This window comes from Heptranchias perlo, chromosome 2 (assembly GCF_035084215.1).
Source record: "Heptranchias perlo isolate sHepPer1 chromosome 2, sHepPer1.hap1, whole genome shotgun sequence".
In the NCBI taxonomy this organism is placed as follows: Eukaryota; Metazoa; Chordata; class Chondrichthyes; order Hexanchiformes; family Hexanchidae; genus Heptranchias; species Heptranchias perlo.
In genome coordinates this window covers 123,145,736-123,161,046 of record NC_090326.1, presented here as the reverse complement: position 1 = coordinate 123,161,046, position 15,311 = coordinate 123,145,736, and the positions used below count along the sequence as shown (strand labels likewise).

The following is a 15,311-nucleotide window of genomic DNA, read 5'->3' as shown; positions in this document are numbered from 1 at the left end:
CTGATTGAGATTTAGCTACAGTACCTCCTCTCCTCCACCCTTCGTAATCCAGAAGTCCTTGACCAGAGTTCTTTTGCACACCACCATCACCCTGTTCTCGACAAACTCCACTGGCTCCCTGATGTCCTCACGTTCTTCACCCATGTTTTTAAATCTGTCCACAGTATTGTCCCATCCTATCTTAGCACTGTAATTGTCTGGCCCAGCTTTCACCACCTGCTCCACTGCACTACTGCTTGCCTCCTATTCCATTATAGGGGACACCCCTTTCAGCCCAATAATCCTGTCTCAAACTGCCTTTTCAACAGGGTTCTCAGTTTCCTCCTCTCTCCCTCCTGATAAATTACCCTGTATACTCATGCAAGAAATATTTACAGTGTAAAATACCTACCTTTTGTTCTATGACTATTAGATTGGACAGTTCGATTACTTTTCTCCTAAACAAAAACAAAATATTTGATAAATATTGTTCTTCAAAACAAGGCAGCAATTCAAGTACAGTCCCCACCAACTATATTGGGCATGTTGATGTTAACGTGGTTTGTCCGCTTTATGCAGTGGGCAGTAAAACCAAAAAGTTAAGTAACCAACATACAGTTCCCACCACTTACACCATCCCCGCTTATCTGGGACAGCCGCCTATAACGGGCAAATGGCGTTAACCATTTGCCGTTCTCAAAGGCGTCAATTACAAAGGCGCTGCTTAAACCGCGCCGACTTTTGCGGGCAGTTCAAGCAGCTGTTCGCATCTCATTAAAGTGCGATTATCTGTCATTAATTCCTTTATGGCAGCTTTGCTGCCTTCAATCAGCCTCCGTGGTTCTCTAGACCTCCTGCGATTGTTTTAATCCTAAGCCAAAGGAGAAACTGACCAGACCGCTGCATATTTCAGCCCCGTTCAGCTCTCTACAGCAGCCTCATTTAGAACATTATTTCATATTGGATGCTGTACGTTATGAAAGTGTACTTCAGTCAAAACATTTTTTTTTTAAAACTGAGCAGAGGGAGGGCTTTATCTACAGCTGTGTTGAATATGAAACGCAACAGCAGATGATTTTAATATGTTTTTTTGGTAGAATTATGCCAAGAAACATAGTATAAAAAACATTTTGCTCCTTTCCCTTTTTCATTAAAAAATGATACCAGTCTGAATTTTTCTATTTCTCTTGATAGCCACCCTTGTGGTCTCCCAGAGGAAAAGAATGTAATTTCATTGCCTACGTGTGGTCTGTTTTGTGGTGAGTTCATGACTAATATAACTGGGTTGAGATTTCCCAAACTCATTTCACATAGGACCCTTAAAATCAGCAGAGATTTTCATCCTATCTGGGTGGGATTACAGCTCAGATCTCAGAGGTGAAAGGACAGTGCACCAGCACAGGGATTTCCAAGCTGCTCATCTTTGCAAGCTGCATAGGTGAATACCATAGAGCCTTGGGTTTGCATTATAAAGATTAAATGCATGTTCCAATTAATTTGCATATATCTCAAGCTGTTGATACTAACAAATCTTGGTGTTCTAATTTTGGATTTATCCACCAATGAAGCAACACTATTGAAAACAGCCTTTTCAAACTTACAAAATTCAACAGTGCAAACTATAAATACATACATGGGTAAATAGGACTAAGATGCCTGTGGTTGGAGTTGCAGTTTGGACTGCAACTATCTTAACCCACAGCATTTTTTTCTTTAAGAACTGTCACTTTTAATGCCTGTGGTATCATTATGAATTGAGAAAAAGAACAGAAAATTTTCTAATTAACAAGAATGTAAAGTATTATTGTACAGTTTAATAAAAATTACTGTTACCCCTTTGACAGCACCAACACATTTTGTGGTTACGAATGTCTCCTTCCTTCTTGCAATATAAGCTTTTATATCTAAAAATAAAATTAAGGTTGCATAAAAGTTCCAAATTAATTTTTAACTAGATAAAGAGCACTACAAAAAATCTCAATGGCAAGATTGATAGGAGATAGAAATATTTGTGATCAAGGTACGTAAAAAAGGTCCCATCGTATAAAACCAATTCCATTTTGTTTAATATATGAACTTTGGGCAGAATACTGGTAAGCTGTAACAAAAATATTGTAGTTTTCCATATGCAGAACTTACACTTCATGTACCTGGTTTAAAAGTGGGTTAAGTGGAGAGCATAAAGTTGTTTCACTCTTAAAACGGGGAAAGGGTAGCTCGGTGCATGCATACTTAAATACATCAGCTCCCAACTCTGATGAAATTTTTAATGTTAGAAAAGAGCTGACAGGATAATCAGCACTCATCTAACATTAGAAACTTCAAAGCATCCCAGCTTGGCTTCACACTGGTGGCAGTATAACTAACAATAAGTAAAAGTTTAAATTAGTGCCATAAAATGTTTATTTAACATAACCCCGCTGAACAAACCAATTTTAATCTGCTTTAATGAATACTGCAGCAAATTTTCAGCATCAAAGCAATTAAAAAATATATGCAGATTTCCTCATATTTGCAACAGCTTCATGTATTTTCATCTCAAAACTGAATAAGCAATACAATTGCTTGAGTTGTGCATAGCATATAATGGATAACAGCATCCTCAACATTTAAAAAGGCTTGATGCTTGTATCTAGTCACACTATCCGCAAAACAGCATTGTTTAACCCTCAAAATCAACCACAGAACAATTCAGTGATCTTAAAAGCCCACATACATACATAAACTTACGTTCAAGCATAGTAACGCAGATACTGGAAAATTAAAGTGCATTTAAGCCCATATTCAGAAAATGATACTGATCAAGTTTCCACCAGCTGCCACAGCAGCATTTTGTGCTGCTGTTGCAATTACTCTGCATTTTATCAATGTTCTCAAAAGAAAACGAGCCATCTATAACGTGAGCACTTTTTCAAAAAAGCATCCAAAATTACCTTAAATTGTACCTTAGACTCAAGTACCCTCCCTCTGGGGGAAAACAGTGTTTTAAAAGGCTGCCAAAATTATACATATATATTGACAATATAAAGAGGATCTTCCCTAAAATGTGCAGTATTTTTTTTACCTCCCTTGTAGTATATTATACAAAGGGTAATTTTCATCTATTTTCCTGCTTCAGTTCTGTTTTCATTCTCATATTGTTCTCCTAATTATTTGTGGTGTCTATTAGTTACTATACAGTTTTTCTATTAAAAAAGCCATACATCTACAAAAAAAAGCCCTACACATCTCAACAGTACATGTCAAATCCATAATCTCAGTGCTGCATCAACCTAGGGTTTAAGAGTGGCCCACTGACAGATTATGTAAATAGCAAGAGATTCCAATTGGTCCCAAAGTATTTCAATAATAAATTCTTTTACCAACATAGAATAGATCTGCAGAATGGACTCCCACCAAAGTAGTTAATACTATATGGAGAATGCCTTTTAAAACAGCTGGATTAATATTTGATAGAAGAAAGAATCAGAAAATCAACCCAGCTCTTTCCACAATAATATGCAACAACCCTTTAAACGGATCCTATTCCACCTAATATCATAATTTTCCCCCCTCCAAAGCAAAAGTGTGCATTTCGATCCATCATGACATATCTACTATTTAACCCTGGCTGATTGGCTTTCCATAAATGACACTTGTTGATCCCAGCAGATAAACCACTGAATATTTGGTTATCTTCTCATTTATTCCTATGATCGCCAAATCCATTCGTAACCTAATAGTTATTAATTTCTTTCTTGAAGGAGCCTATTGATATAACATTAATTGATTTTCTTGGGAGTCTATTGCATATATTTTCTGCATTAGGAGAGTTAGCCAAAGACTTTTAACCCTTGTTTTCACTTCAGGGTACTTCATTTTGCACTTGTGCTGTGTAGTTTTATGTTAGTAGTTTTAAAGGCTTGAATTATATTCCGACTCAGTTTACTTTCTACAGTGAAAATAAGTTTAGCTTTGTGAACCTCTCTTTATAATTTAAGGATCCTACATCACTAAATCGTTCTTATTCTTCTCTGAACCTTCTCCAAAGCATCAATGTCCAAAATTGTACACAATATTCCAAACATAGCCTCAGCAATGATCTGTACAATGTCAGACCAATTTATTTCAACACAAGAAAATGCTATCGAAATGCCAGTTGTTGATAAAAGTTGTTGACAAATGGATCAAATCGACTGAAAACTCTCAGCGAATGGTCACTAATGACACCACAATATTTTTCCACTTTTAGAAATGGATACTTCATGTTTTAAAATATTTCTAGTTCCAAATTCATTACATGGCATTGAGCATTTAAAAACATTGATGGTTGTTAGATAAACTCTCAGACCAGGGAATGGCTTTATCCTGCCAGTACCCATATCTTTAACAACCATTTCACATTGTTGGTATGTGGGTTGAAACTTTAAATTCAAACAGTGGAAAAAATAATGAAAGGATACCATCTATGTAAAGTATTCGTACTCCCCAAGCCAGAGCATTCGACAGGATGTTGTTTCCAGGAATAAATTCCTAATGTAGCGTGGTGGGGGGAGGCAAGGAGTGGATTTGGAAGAAAAAAAGTGCATCAAACTTCCTTGAAAATAAGTAACGTTGGCAATCAAAGATATTTCATAAAACAGTAACAGTACGAGTGAATACTATAATCACTTATTTTTCAACATGACCCTTGACAGTGCTAGTACTAACCATGTCAGTCGTGGCTCAGTGATAGCACTCTCACCTCGGAGTCAGAAGGTCGTGGGTTCAAGACCCATTCCAGACTTGAGCACATAATCTAGACTGACACATCAGTGCAGCACTGAGGGAGTGCTGCACTGTCAGAAGTGCTGTCTTTCGGATAAAACCAAGGCCCCGTCTGCCCTCTCAGGTGGACATAAACGATACCATGGCACTATACGAAGAGCAGAGGAATTCTCTCCAGTGCCCTCAACCAACATCACAAACAGATTTTCTGGTCATTACCTCATTGCTGTTTGTGGGACCTTGTTGAGCTCAAAAATTGATTGCCACATTTCCTACATTACAACAGTGACTACGCTTCAAAAAGTGCTTCATTTGCTGTAAAGCACTTTGAGATGTCCTAAGGACATGAAAGGAGTTATATAAATGGAAGTTTTTCTTTTTTTTGTCTTTAACTGATAAGGAGTGGGGAGGGAGAATGCTTGCATTAACTGAGGGGGTTGGGGAAGTCGAAAGACTGCCAGATTAAAATGAGCGAGAAGAATAGTGCCAGTGCAAACTGGGAAGGTTTGAAGAGAGAGCATTTCTGAAGAGATGGGGAGCTGGATGGGTTACAGTGTCTGTGAACTGGGTCCGGAGCTTGTAGAGTGCTTCTGAATTGGTTAGTAGTTTTTTTTGTGGGAGTGACTATTGAGAACTTTTCAGGAAGTGATTGGACTGTTAAAAATCCAAATGTTTTTCCTTTAAAGATTCAAAATCTATTAATTTTGAAATATAAAAGTACTTAAAATTAACCAGAATGCATTATTTCCAATGTAAATATTCAATTTTCCACAGGAGCACGCCATGAAACACAAGTGCACCACTAATTTTGTTCCTTTAACATCTCCAATTCTTTCCTTCATGCTTTCATGTACTTATGTTTCCCCTCCCCCAATAGATGTGAATGGGCGTTGGGAATACCTACAGCTCAAGTAACAAAGCCAGTATAACTAGAGTCCCCACCGCTTAAAACGACCACATTTAAAAGGGGCAGTTGCTTTTATCGGCCAAAAAGTGATAGTCACTAGCCATTTGCATTCGCGTCAATTTCAAAATTGCCGGTCAGTGTCTCAATTGCTCCATTTTTTTCGGGCAGAAATAGTTAGAAACGTAGAAAATTTATGGCACAGAAGGAGGCCATTTGGCCCATCATGTCTGTGCCGGTCAAAATAGAGCTACCCAGCCTAATCCCGCTTTCCAGCACTTGGTCCGTAGCCTTGTAGGATATGTCACTTCAAGTGTATATCCAAGTACCTTTTAAATGCAATGAGGATTTCTGCCTCTACCCCCCCTTTCAGGCAGTGAGTTCCAGACCCCCATCATCCTTTGGGTGAAAAAAATTTTCCTCAGCTCCCCTCTAATTAATTACTTTAAATCTATGCCCCCTGGTTATTGACCTCTTTGCTGAGGGAAATAGGTCCTTCGTGTCCACTCTATCTAGACCCCTCATAATTTTATACACCTCAATTAAATCACCCCTCAGCCTCCTCTGTTCCAAAGAAAACAACCCCAGTCTATCCAATCTTTCCTCATAGCTAAAATTTTCCAGTACTGGCAACGTTCTCATAAATCTCCTCTGTACTCTCTCTCGTGCAATCATATCTTTCCTGTAATGTGACCAGAACTGTATGCAGTACTCAAGTTGTGGCCTAACTAGAGTTTTATCCAGTTCTAGCATAACCTCCCTGCTCTTATATTCTATGCCTCAGTTAATAAAGGAAAGTATCCCATTTGCCTTCTTAACCACTTTATCTACCTGTCCTGCTACATTCAGGGATCTGTGGACATGCATTTCAAGGTCCCTCTCTCTTCCTCTACACCTCTCAGCATCCTCCCATTTACTGTGTACTCCCTTACCTTGTTTGACCTCCCCAAATGCATTACCTCGCACTTCTCTGGATTGAATTCCATTTGCCACTTTTGTGCCCACCTGACCAGTCCATTGATATCTTCCTGCTGTCTACAGCTTTCCTTCTCACTATCAATCACGCCAATTTTCGTATCGTCTGTAAACCTCTTAATCATGGCCCCTACATTTAAGTCTAAATCATTAATATATACCACAAAAATCAAGGGACCGAGTACTTAGCTCTGCAGGACCCCACTGGAACCAGCCTTCTTGTCACAAAAACACCCGACCATTACCCTTTGCTTCCTGCCAGAGCCAATTTTGGATCCAATTTGCCACTTTCTCTTGGATCCCATGGGCTTTTTACTTTATTAACCAGTCTGCCATGTGGGACCTTGTCAAAAGCCATGCTAAAATCCATGTAGACTGCATCAAACGCACTACCCCCATCGACCCTCCTTGTTACCTCCTCAAAAAATTCAATCAAGTTAGTCAGACATGACCATCCCTTAACAAATCCATGTTGACTGTCCTTGATTAATCCACGCCTTTCTAAATAACTGTTTGTACTGTCCCTCAGAATTGATGGTTAGACTGACTGGCCTGAAATTACTAGATCTATCCTTTTCTCCCTTTTTAAGCAACAGTACAACGTTAGCAGTCCTCCAATCCCCCGGCACCATGCCTGTAGCCAGGGAAGATCGGAAAATGATGGTCAGAGCCTCCGCTATTTCATCTCTTGCATTTTTTTTAAAAAAACAGCCTGGGATACATTTCATCCGGGCCTGGTGATTTATCTGCTTTCAAAGATGCTAAACCCCTTAATACTTCCTCTCTCACTATGTTTATCCCATCCGGTACTTCACACTCCTTAATTACAATCTCTGCATCATCCCCCTCTTTTGTGAAGATAGATGCAAAGAATTCATTAAGAACTATACCCATATCTTTCGCCTCCACACATAGGTTACCTTTTTGGTCTCTAATAGGCCCTACTCTTTCCTTAGTTATCCTCTTGGCTCTTTATATATTAATATAAGATTTTTGGGTTTTCCTTAATTTTACTTGCCAGTATTTTTTCATGCCCTCTCTTTGCTTTCCTAATTTCCTTTTTAATTTCACCCCTGCACTTTCTATACTCCCCTAGGTTTTCTGCATTACTGAGCTCCCGGTGTCTGACATAAGATTTCCTTTTCTTACCTTGTATGCTCCTAGTCATCCAGGGGGCTCTAAATTTGGCAGTCCCACCCTTTTTTTTTGCGGGAACATGTTTAGTCTGAACCCCTTGAATCTCCCCCTTGAATGCCTCCTACTGCTCTGACATTGATTTATCTTCAAGTAGCTGTTTCCAGTCCACTTTTGCTAAATCACTTCTCAGCTTAATAAAATTGGCCTTTCCCCAATTTAGAACTTTTACTCCTGTTCTACCTTTGTCCTTTTCCATAACTGTGCGAAATCTAACTGAATTATGATCACTACTACCAAAATGCTCACTCACTAGTTCACATCTCGCAGTCTTGATCTACAACATTCTTGTTACATTCTTGAGAATTACACAAGTTTTCAGGGTCATGAACAACAGAATACCTTGAACTGTTGTCTTGGTCCCTGGATCAAAGGCATTTACAGCAAAATAATTTAGCAACTTGCATAACGTAATCTAATCACTTTCACGAGGTTGGCCCTGTGGAGCTCGGGGGTCCATGGTCAGGTCTAGGGTTAGCAGAGTACTCCATGAGTATATAATCTGATGTAAAACCTGTCAATCACAGACATCTAATCAAACTAAGATTGTAACTCTTTTCTGATCTATTATGTAACTCTCAGGGCAGTGTCCTAGGCCCAACCATCTTCAGCTGCTTCATCAATGACCTTCCCTCCATCATAAGGTCAGAAATGGGGATGTTCGCGGATGACTGCACAGTGTTCAGTTCCATTCGCAACCCCTCAGATAATGAAGCAGTCCGAGCCTGCATGCAGCAAGACCTGGACAACATCCAGGCTTGGGCTCATAAGTGGCAAGTAACATTCGCGCCAGATAAGTGCCAGGCAATGACCATCTCCAACAAGAGAGAGTCTAACCACCTCCCCTTGACATTCAACGGTATTACCATCGCCGAATCCCCCACCATCAACATCCTGGGGGTCACCATTGACCAGAAACTTAACTGGACCAGCCATATAAATACTGTGGCTACGAGAGCAGGTCAGAGGCTGGGTATTCTGCGGCGAGTGACTCACCTCCTGACTCCCCAAAGCCTTTCCACCATCTACAAGGCACAAGTCAGGAGTGCGATTGAATACTCTCCACTTGCCTGGATGAGTGCAGCTCCAACAACACTCAAGAAGCTCGACACCATCCAAGATAAAGCAGCCCGCTTGATTGGCACCCCATCCACCACCCTAAACATTCACTCCCTCCACAGGATGCACTGCAGCAACTCGCCAAGGCTTCTTCGACAGCACCTCCCAAACCCGCGACCTCTACCACCTAGAAGGACAAGGGCAGCAGGCGCATGGGAACAACACCACCTGCACGTTCCCCTCCAAGTCACACACCATCCCGACTTGGAAATATATCGCCGTTCCTTCATCGTCGCTGGGTCAAAATCCTGGAACTCCCTTCCTAACAGCACTGTGGGAGAACCGTCACCACACGGACTGCAGCGGTTCGAGAAGGCGGCTCACCACCACCTTCTCGAAGGCAATTAGGGATGGGCAATAAATGCCGGCCTTGCCAGCGACGCCCACATCCAGTGAACGAATAAAAAAAAAAATGCCAAGGGAAAGTATTACTTACGGTATGAATCCTGCTCCCGTCTGCAAACATTTTAACTGTCCTCTCTTGCTACAACGTTATACCAGCCACCATGCATAGCGAGCAACTTGCGTTCACACGAATGCGTCCCCTATAAGCGGGGGAAACTCTACTTGTTTTCTTAGGTCATCGGCTTATAATCAAGCCCGTTCTTGAGCTTTTGGGGGCCTACGCCCAACCTTTCAGCTTTAATAGCATGCATGTAGCCGGTTTTGGTTACGGTTATTTAAATTTTAATTGTTCTCCATTACTGTTTCAACTTTATATTAAACTTCATTTCTTCCAACTTGAGGTATTTGTGATCAATGATTGTTTGCATTCATCGTTCAAATGAATTCTAGCCATTTTCTTGTCTGTTTTAGCACATCGCTTGACAAACAAAAGACTGGCTTCCTTTCATGAGGTTGCACTTTGTTCTCTAGTGTTGTACACAGTACTGCAGAGCTGAATTATGGGAGTACATTTAAAAAACAAGATCAGCGGCAGTGTCTGTAAACTATTAGTTAAAATTAACCTAGTGTGATTAGTTGTCTGAAATAAGATAAAAATTGTGACCATTCAAAACTCACTACTTGTTTTAACATTTATTTTCAAATGCTGTTCTAGCATTAAAAGAATATAATTAAAAATGTTCTCTTTGATTTGTATGTGTCTTCTTGATTAACCACTTACCTGTTCCTTAATAACCTTTTTGACTAAACTTTTTCCTCTGCTTATCTGTCAATTAAAAAACATGAAATCAACATTTTTGGAGGCAATGGATGGACAGTTTGCATTTTCGATGATCCAGTAAGAAACACTTAACTTCAATTGCAAATAATTAAAACCATTAATTGGATTAAAACCATTAATTAGATTAAAACCATTAATTAATTTGATGGCTGGTTTAAATTCAGACTAATTCAGCTTCAATGCATTGACTAATTCAAGAGCATTTCTGCATGAAAATATGAACAATGCGCATTTATGTAGTTCCTTTGACATGGGCAATGTCCCAAGACTCCCTCCCCGCCCCCCGTGTAGAGTAAGGAAAAATAGACAATAGAAATAAAAGGAGTAGGCATCAAGCCATTGCGAGGTGACCCAAAGCAGTCAAAAGGATGGGTTTTGAGAAAGTTTTTAAAAGGCACGCACTAGAGGCAGAGGGATTTAGGGTGAAAGTTCCATGGAAAAGGACTGAGGCTGCTGAGAGATCCGGAAGGGGGAGGGGGGGTGGGTGGTGTATAATGCTTGTGGAAATTTAAGAGATTGGATGACAAACGACCATGGAAGAATTGGTGACAGAGGGACATAATACTAGGAGGTGGAAGTAAGTGCTCTTGGTGATAGATAGAATGTGGAGTTTGAAGCTCAGCTCTGGGTCAAACAGAAAGCTACAGTTCAGCCTGATCAGATGACCAGGGAGAGAAATGGAGTGAGTGCTAAGAGAACAGAATTTTAATAGTTTAAACAATTACTAATTTCAATAATGTACCATGCATTATGACAAATGTTTTATAAATTTCTAATTATAATTTGAAACAGTGAAAATTTGCACATTAGAAACACTGTGGAAGGGTTTTCTGGTTCTTAAATGGGGTTTGTAGTCTGCAAAAGCTACTTTTGTTCAAAGCAAATAGTTTAGTGCGAGTACTTTTTTAAATAAATATATATATATATAAATAATTTGAATAAAATCACCACCTAATTTTTTTTTGAAGAGTCAATTTAACCATAGACGGGAGAGATCCTAGAGTGGGTCTCCCTCCCAGCTAGGTCCCTCATGGTGACATAAGTGACTGGTATCCTGGGGCGATTCCAATACAAACGGCAAGGTGCACGAGTTCCATCTGACCCGTGGAAATTATGCAATAGGCAAAAAAATCTGCATTCCTAGTATGTAACATGGCGTTTCCTCCAGCTCAAGGAGTTCTAAGGCCAGTTCAAAATCTCGTTCAAAATCTCACACCTGCTGTTTTCAATGGCGTTGCTCTGGAACAGGCATGCAAAACCCCCATAATTAGTGTTAACAAGCAGGCTAGCAAGGAGGAAGACCCAACTACAGGGTCTCCACATTTTAAAAGTCAATTTTCTTGTCAAAGAAAAATTTAATGTGAGACTACCATTTTAGTCTATAATGCAGGAGTATTTTGAAAGATATTGCTTAGACTTTCCTTCCCCCTTTTATGAACCAGAGCATAATTCCATTTTAACTACTCCAAGTTTTGTTATTTGGCATACAATTCTAGGATCATGACATTCCTCAATTGGTTTACCACATAAATAAATTATTAAAGTAGAATTACACTCTACACATTAGTATTCAAAAAAACACAAGTAGTAGTACAAAGTTATCTAAAGTTATTTTGAGCAAACATTTCCAGTTTCTGATATCACGTTTAGTAAATATTAGCAATATTTGTACGGTCATACAACCTGAAACATACCATCTCCAAAGTTCTATGTGAGCTCCCTTCATGGCTTTCTCTCCGACTACTTGGATGAGGAGACGTGTTACCAGCATTCTGAATAGAATCTGGGCTTGGTACAGGGGAGTTTTTCCCTGTAGTCTGGGCAAATTTAGCCTCACTTCTATTTGAAATTATGTAATTAATATCTTTGCTAAGAAACTTTTCGATTGTCTGTATTAAAATAAAACACAAGAGAAAGATTGATTAGAAAGGACTCTTAATGTGGACAACACAATAATCTCCAGCTGTACATAAATCACTGTATAATGAGCACCTGGTTCCTAGTTACATTTTGATAATGAAAAATGGTGAATGTTGCATGTGATAATTTTCAGTAAAGGCATCCAGAAAATTATACAACAGCCTGGGCTTTCACTGAAACATTTGGAAGCATTCACTCACCAAAAACCTTAACTGTCTCACAAATGGCATCTAATATTTTAATACGAGTCCTAAAATGAAATTTGTTTTGGCAGGGCTGGCTGTCGGAGGTTCAGTACACCGCACCATAGAATAGCAGGATGCAAGCTGATGCCCATAATCCCGCATACACTGCATTCATGATCTCAGCTGCTATAAGGTGACAGCAATGAGTCCAAGTTCCTTTTCACAGAAGGGGAGGTGGAGGGTTGCAGGATGATATTGGACTCTTCAGTGTGGTATTGCTAAAGACCTGGAAGTAGGTGACTGCCCTGCGCTCTTGGATAGAGAGGTGTGCAGTAGAAACACGAAGTAGCAGAGATAATTTAGTAGCAAGCCATTAAAGAAAGTGATTTACCTTTTTGGTGGTGGCCGCTTGCTAGGCCGCATCCAGACACCTGGTCTGCTCAGGGTAGCCCAATTTGGCAGAGGGCACTTAAAACAGATGTTAGACCTCGCATAAACATACGTAAAGGACCAGTTTTAGGTGGCTGCCAGGGATGCCTAAAAAAGGTCCTGACAAATGTAGCAGTGGCCTGAATGCCAGCGCAGATTGGGCACAGGCTGTCACACTGCTACATTTGTCATTGTGCCCTTTTTAGTGTAATGGGGGACTGACCATTTGGAGACTAGTAAACTGTTGCAGTAGAAATTAATATTTGGTCAGCACTGAAATCTGAGTGTTATTATCTACTGTTTCATATGTGCAGCAGCCAGCCCTCACATAGAACTACTAATTGCCCACCTGAGTATATCACCTACCAGTCCTTAATTACGTCCCCACAAGAAAGCCATTCATGTCAATTTAACATTTAAGAACAGTTTCTCATAAGACCAGTTTATGTAATACAAACAAAATGCACAAAAAGACTTGGTGCTTTACCAAAAAAACTAGTCAGGCCTGCATAACTCAAGTATCCAGCTATTGAGTTATGCACATGCCGCACTGTTGTCCCCCTCCCCCAACCAAGTAATCACCAATTTAATTGCAAAACTAACTAAGAAGCATTAAAAAATTGGATTTTACAATTTAAAATAAAGGTTGATTAACTGCTGAGTTATTAATATGTAAATATCAAAACTGGCACTTTAAAAAAGATAGGTTAATAATTTACAATACAAACTGGGAGATTGTATTCCTCAGTTTGTTAACGATTATAATTGGTACTCCAAAGTTGATTATTCTTGAAATTATGAACTTACTCCTCCTAGATCCTGTAGATCCTTTTCTAAGTTTTCAATATGTTTATTGGAAGGCAGGTCAAGGTAAAAGATTTTTCCAGTGAAAGGCTTTAATTTGATGTTTGCTGCTTTGTTAGCTTCTCGCTGTAATGTCTTTAGTGTTCCTTTACTTCTTCCTGATTTTCCATGTACTGTTAATCCTATAATAAAGATTCTACAATTAAACCACTCTAGTAGAAAATGTACAGCTTTAAAAATACCGTAAACAATTAAATTGAATCAGGAGAGAGTGACAGGATGCAAGTCTATGCCGTGATTCCCTACATTAGACGTCAACCAAAACAAGACATCAGAATGGATATATTGGCCTTAGAGGGGGTGCAGCACAGATTCACCAGAATCATACAGGGTTAAAAGGGTTATGTTATGAGGGCAGGTTGCATAAACAAGGCTTGTATTCCCTTGAATATGGAAAATTAAGGGGTGAGCAACAACAACTTGCATGTATATAGTGCCTTTAATGTAGTAAAAGGTCCCAAGGCACTTCACGAGAACATTATCAAATAAAATTTGACAATGAGCCACAAAAGGAGATATTGGGTCAAAAGCTTGGTCAAAGAGGTAGGTTTTAAGGAGTGTCTTAAAAGGAAGAGAGAGGTAAAGGGGTTTAGGGAGGGAATTCCAGAGCTTAGGGCCTAGGCACCTGAAGGCACGGCCGCCAATAGTGGAGTAATTAAAATCGGGGATGTGCAAGAGACCAGAATTGGAGGAGGAGCACAGAGATCTCGGAGGGTTGTAGGTCACAGAGATGGGGCAGGGTCCTCTAATTTAATCTAATTGAGGTATTTAAGATGATTAAAGGATTTAATAGGGTAGATAGAGAGAAACTATTTCCTCTGGTGGAGTCAAGAACGAGGGGGCATAAACTTAAAATTACAGCTAGGCCGTTCAGGGGTGCTGTCAGAACGCACTTCTTCACGTAAAGGGTAGTGGAGGTCTGGAACACTCTTCCCCCAAAAAGCTGTTGAGGCTAGGTCAATTAAAAATTTCAAAATTGAGATTGATAGATTTTTCTTAGGCAAGGGTATTAAGGGTTGTGGAACCAAGGCGGGTAGATGGAGTTGTGATACATATCAGCCGTGATCTAATTTAGTGGCTGAACAGGCTCGAAGGGCTGAATGGCCTACTCCTGTTCCTATGACACATGAAGAAAGAATTTATAATGGAAGAATGGGCACTCGTGTCTTTCATAGTGCCGTGTACCAAGCACAACTTGGAGGCGGAGGAACAGTTCACTTGCTTGGGGTCTAATTCAGGAAGTGGCATATGGCGAAAGATAACTTAAAAAATGAGATTGGAAGGAATAAAATTCCACCCATATGATCCCATAACTAAAGGTAATTATTATGGTTTACTCAAAGTTTATAGATAAATGATTCATTGGACTTTATTTTTTTCCCCAAAACATACAAATAAGTTACAAAATCACAAGTCAGTATTAAGTGACAACAGAGGATGACTGCACAACTCATGAGAATCCTAGCTTTGCATTAGTTCTGCTTATCCCATTTTGAACTGACAATTGTGTATTACTATATGTCATGACTCTACTAAAAGTAAAAAGATTTTCATTATGCAGTGACAAAAGGTGTTCCTTAGTTTCAGTACAACCAATTTCAATTAATGAACTACTAAATTTGCAAATAAACACATGCTTACAAAAATGTTTCATCTATAATTCTAATTTATCCACAGGCAACAGCTGGAATTGCAATTTCTTGCTGCAGGCGACATCTGGAAATTGTGCTAGGTAAGAACTCTAAGGTTTAAAGCAGCCCATACCCCTAAACCAACGTTATCATCAGGGATTAGAGATTAGTGAAGTTGA

The 15,311-nt window shown here is 39.5% G+C and overlaps 1 protein-coding gene across 6 annotated transcripts in view; it reads right to left on the bottom strand.

Annotated features, from left to right (window-relative positions):
• LOC137342799 (protein DBF4 homolog A-like) overlaps positions 1-15,311 on the bottom strand; it is a 52,894-nt gene that overhangs the window by 20,990 nt on the left and 16,593 nt on the right. For 5 of the 6 annotated variants that reach the window (XM_068006988.1, XM_068007018.1, XM_068007001.1 and 2 more), the window contains exons 3-8: positions 13,445-13,623; positions 11,798-11,992; positions 10,044-10,088; positions 4,422-4,491; positions 1,813-1,883; positions 392-437 (exon numbers count right to left, since the gene is read on the bottom strand). In XM_068006988.1, coding sequence (XP_067863089.1) covers positions 392-437; positions 1,813-1,883; positions 4,422-4,491; positions 10,044-10,088; positions 11,798-11,992; positions 13,445-13,623 — 606 coding nt within the window. The remainder of the gene's footprint in view (positions 1-391; positions 438-1,812; positions 1,884-4,421; positions 4,492-10,043; positions 10,089-11,797; positions 11,993-13,444; positions 13,624-15,311) is intronic. The other variant, XM_068007012.1, reaches the window with a different exon arrangement.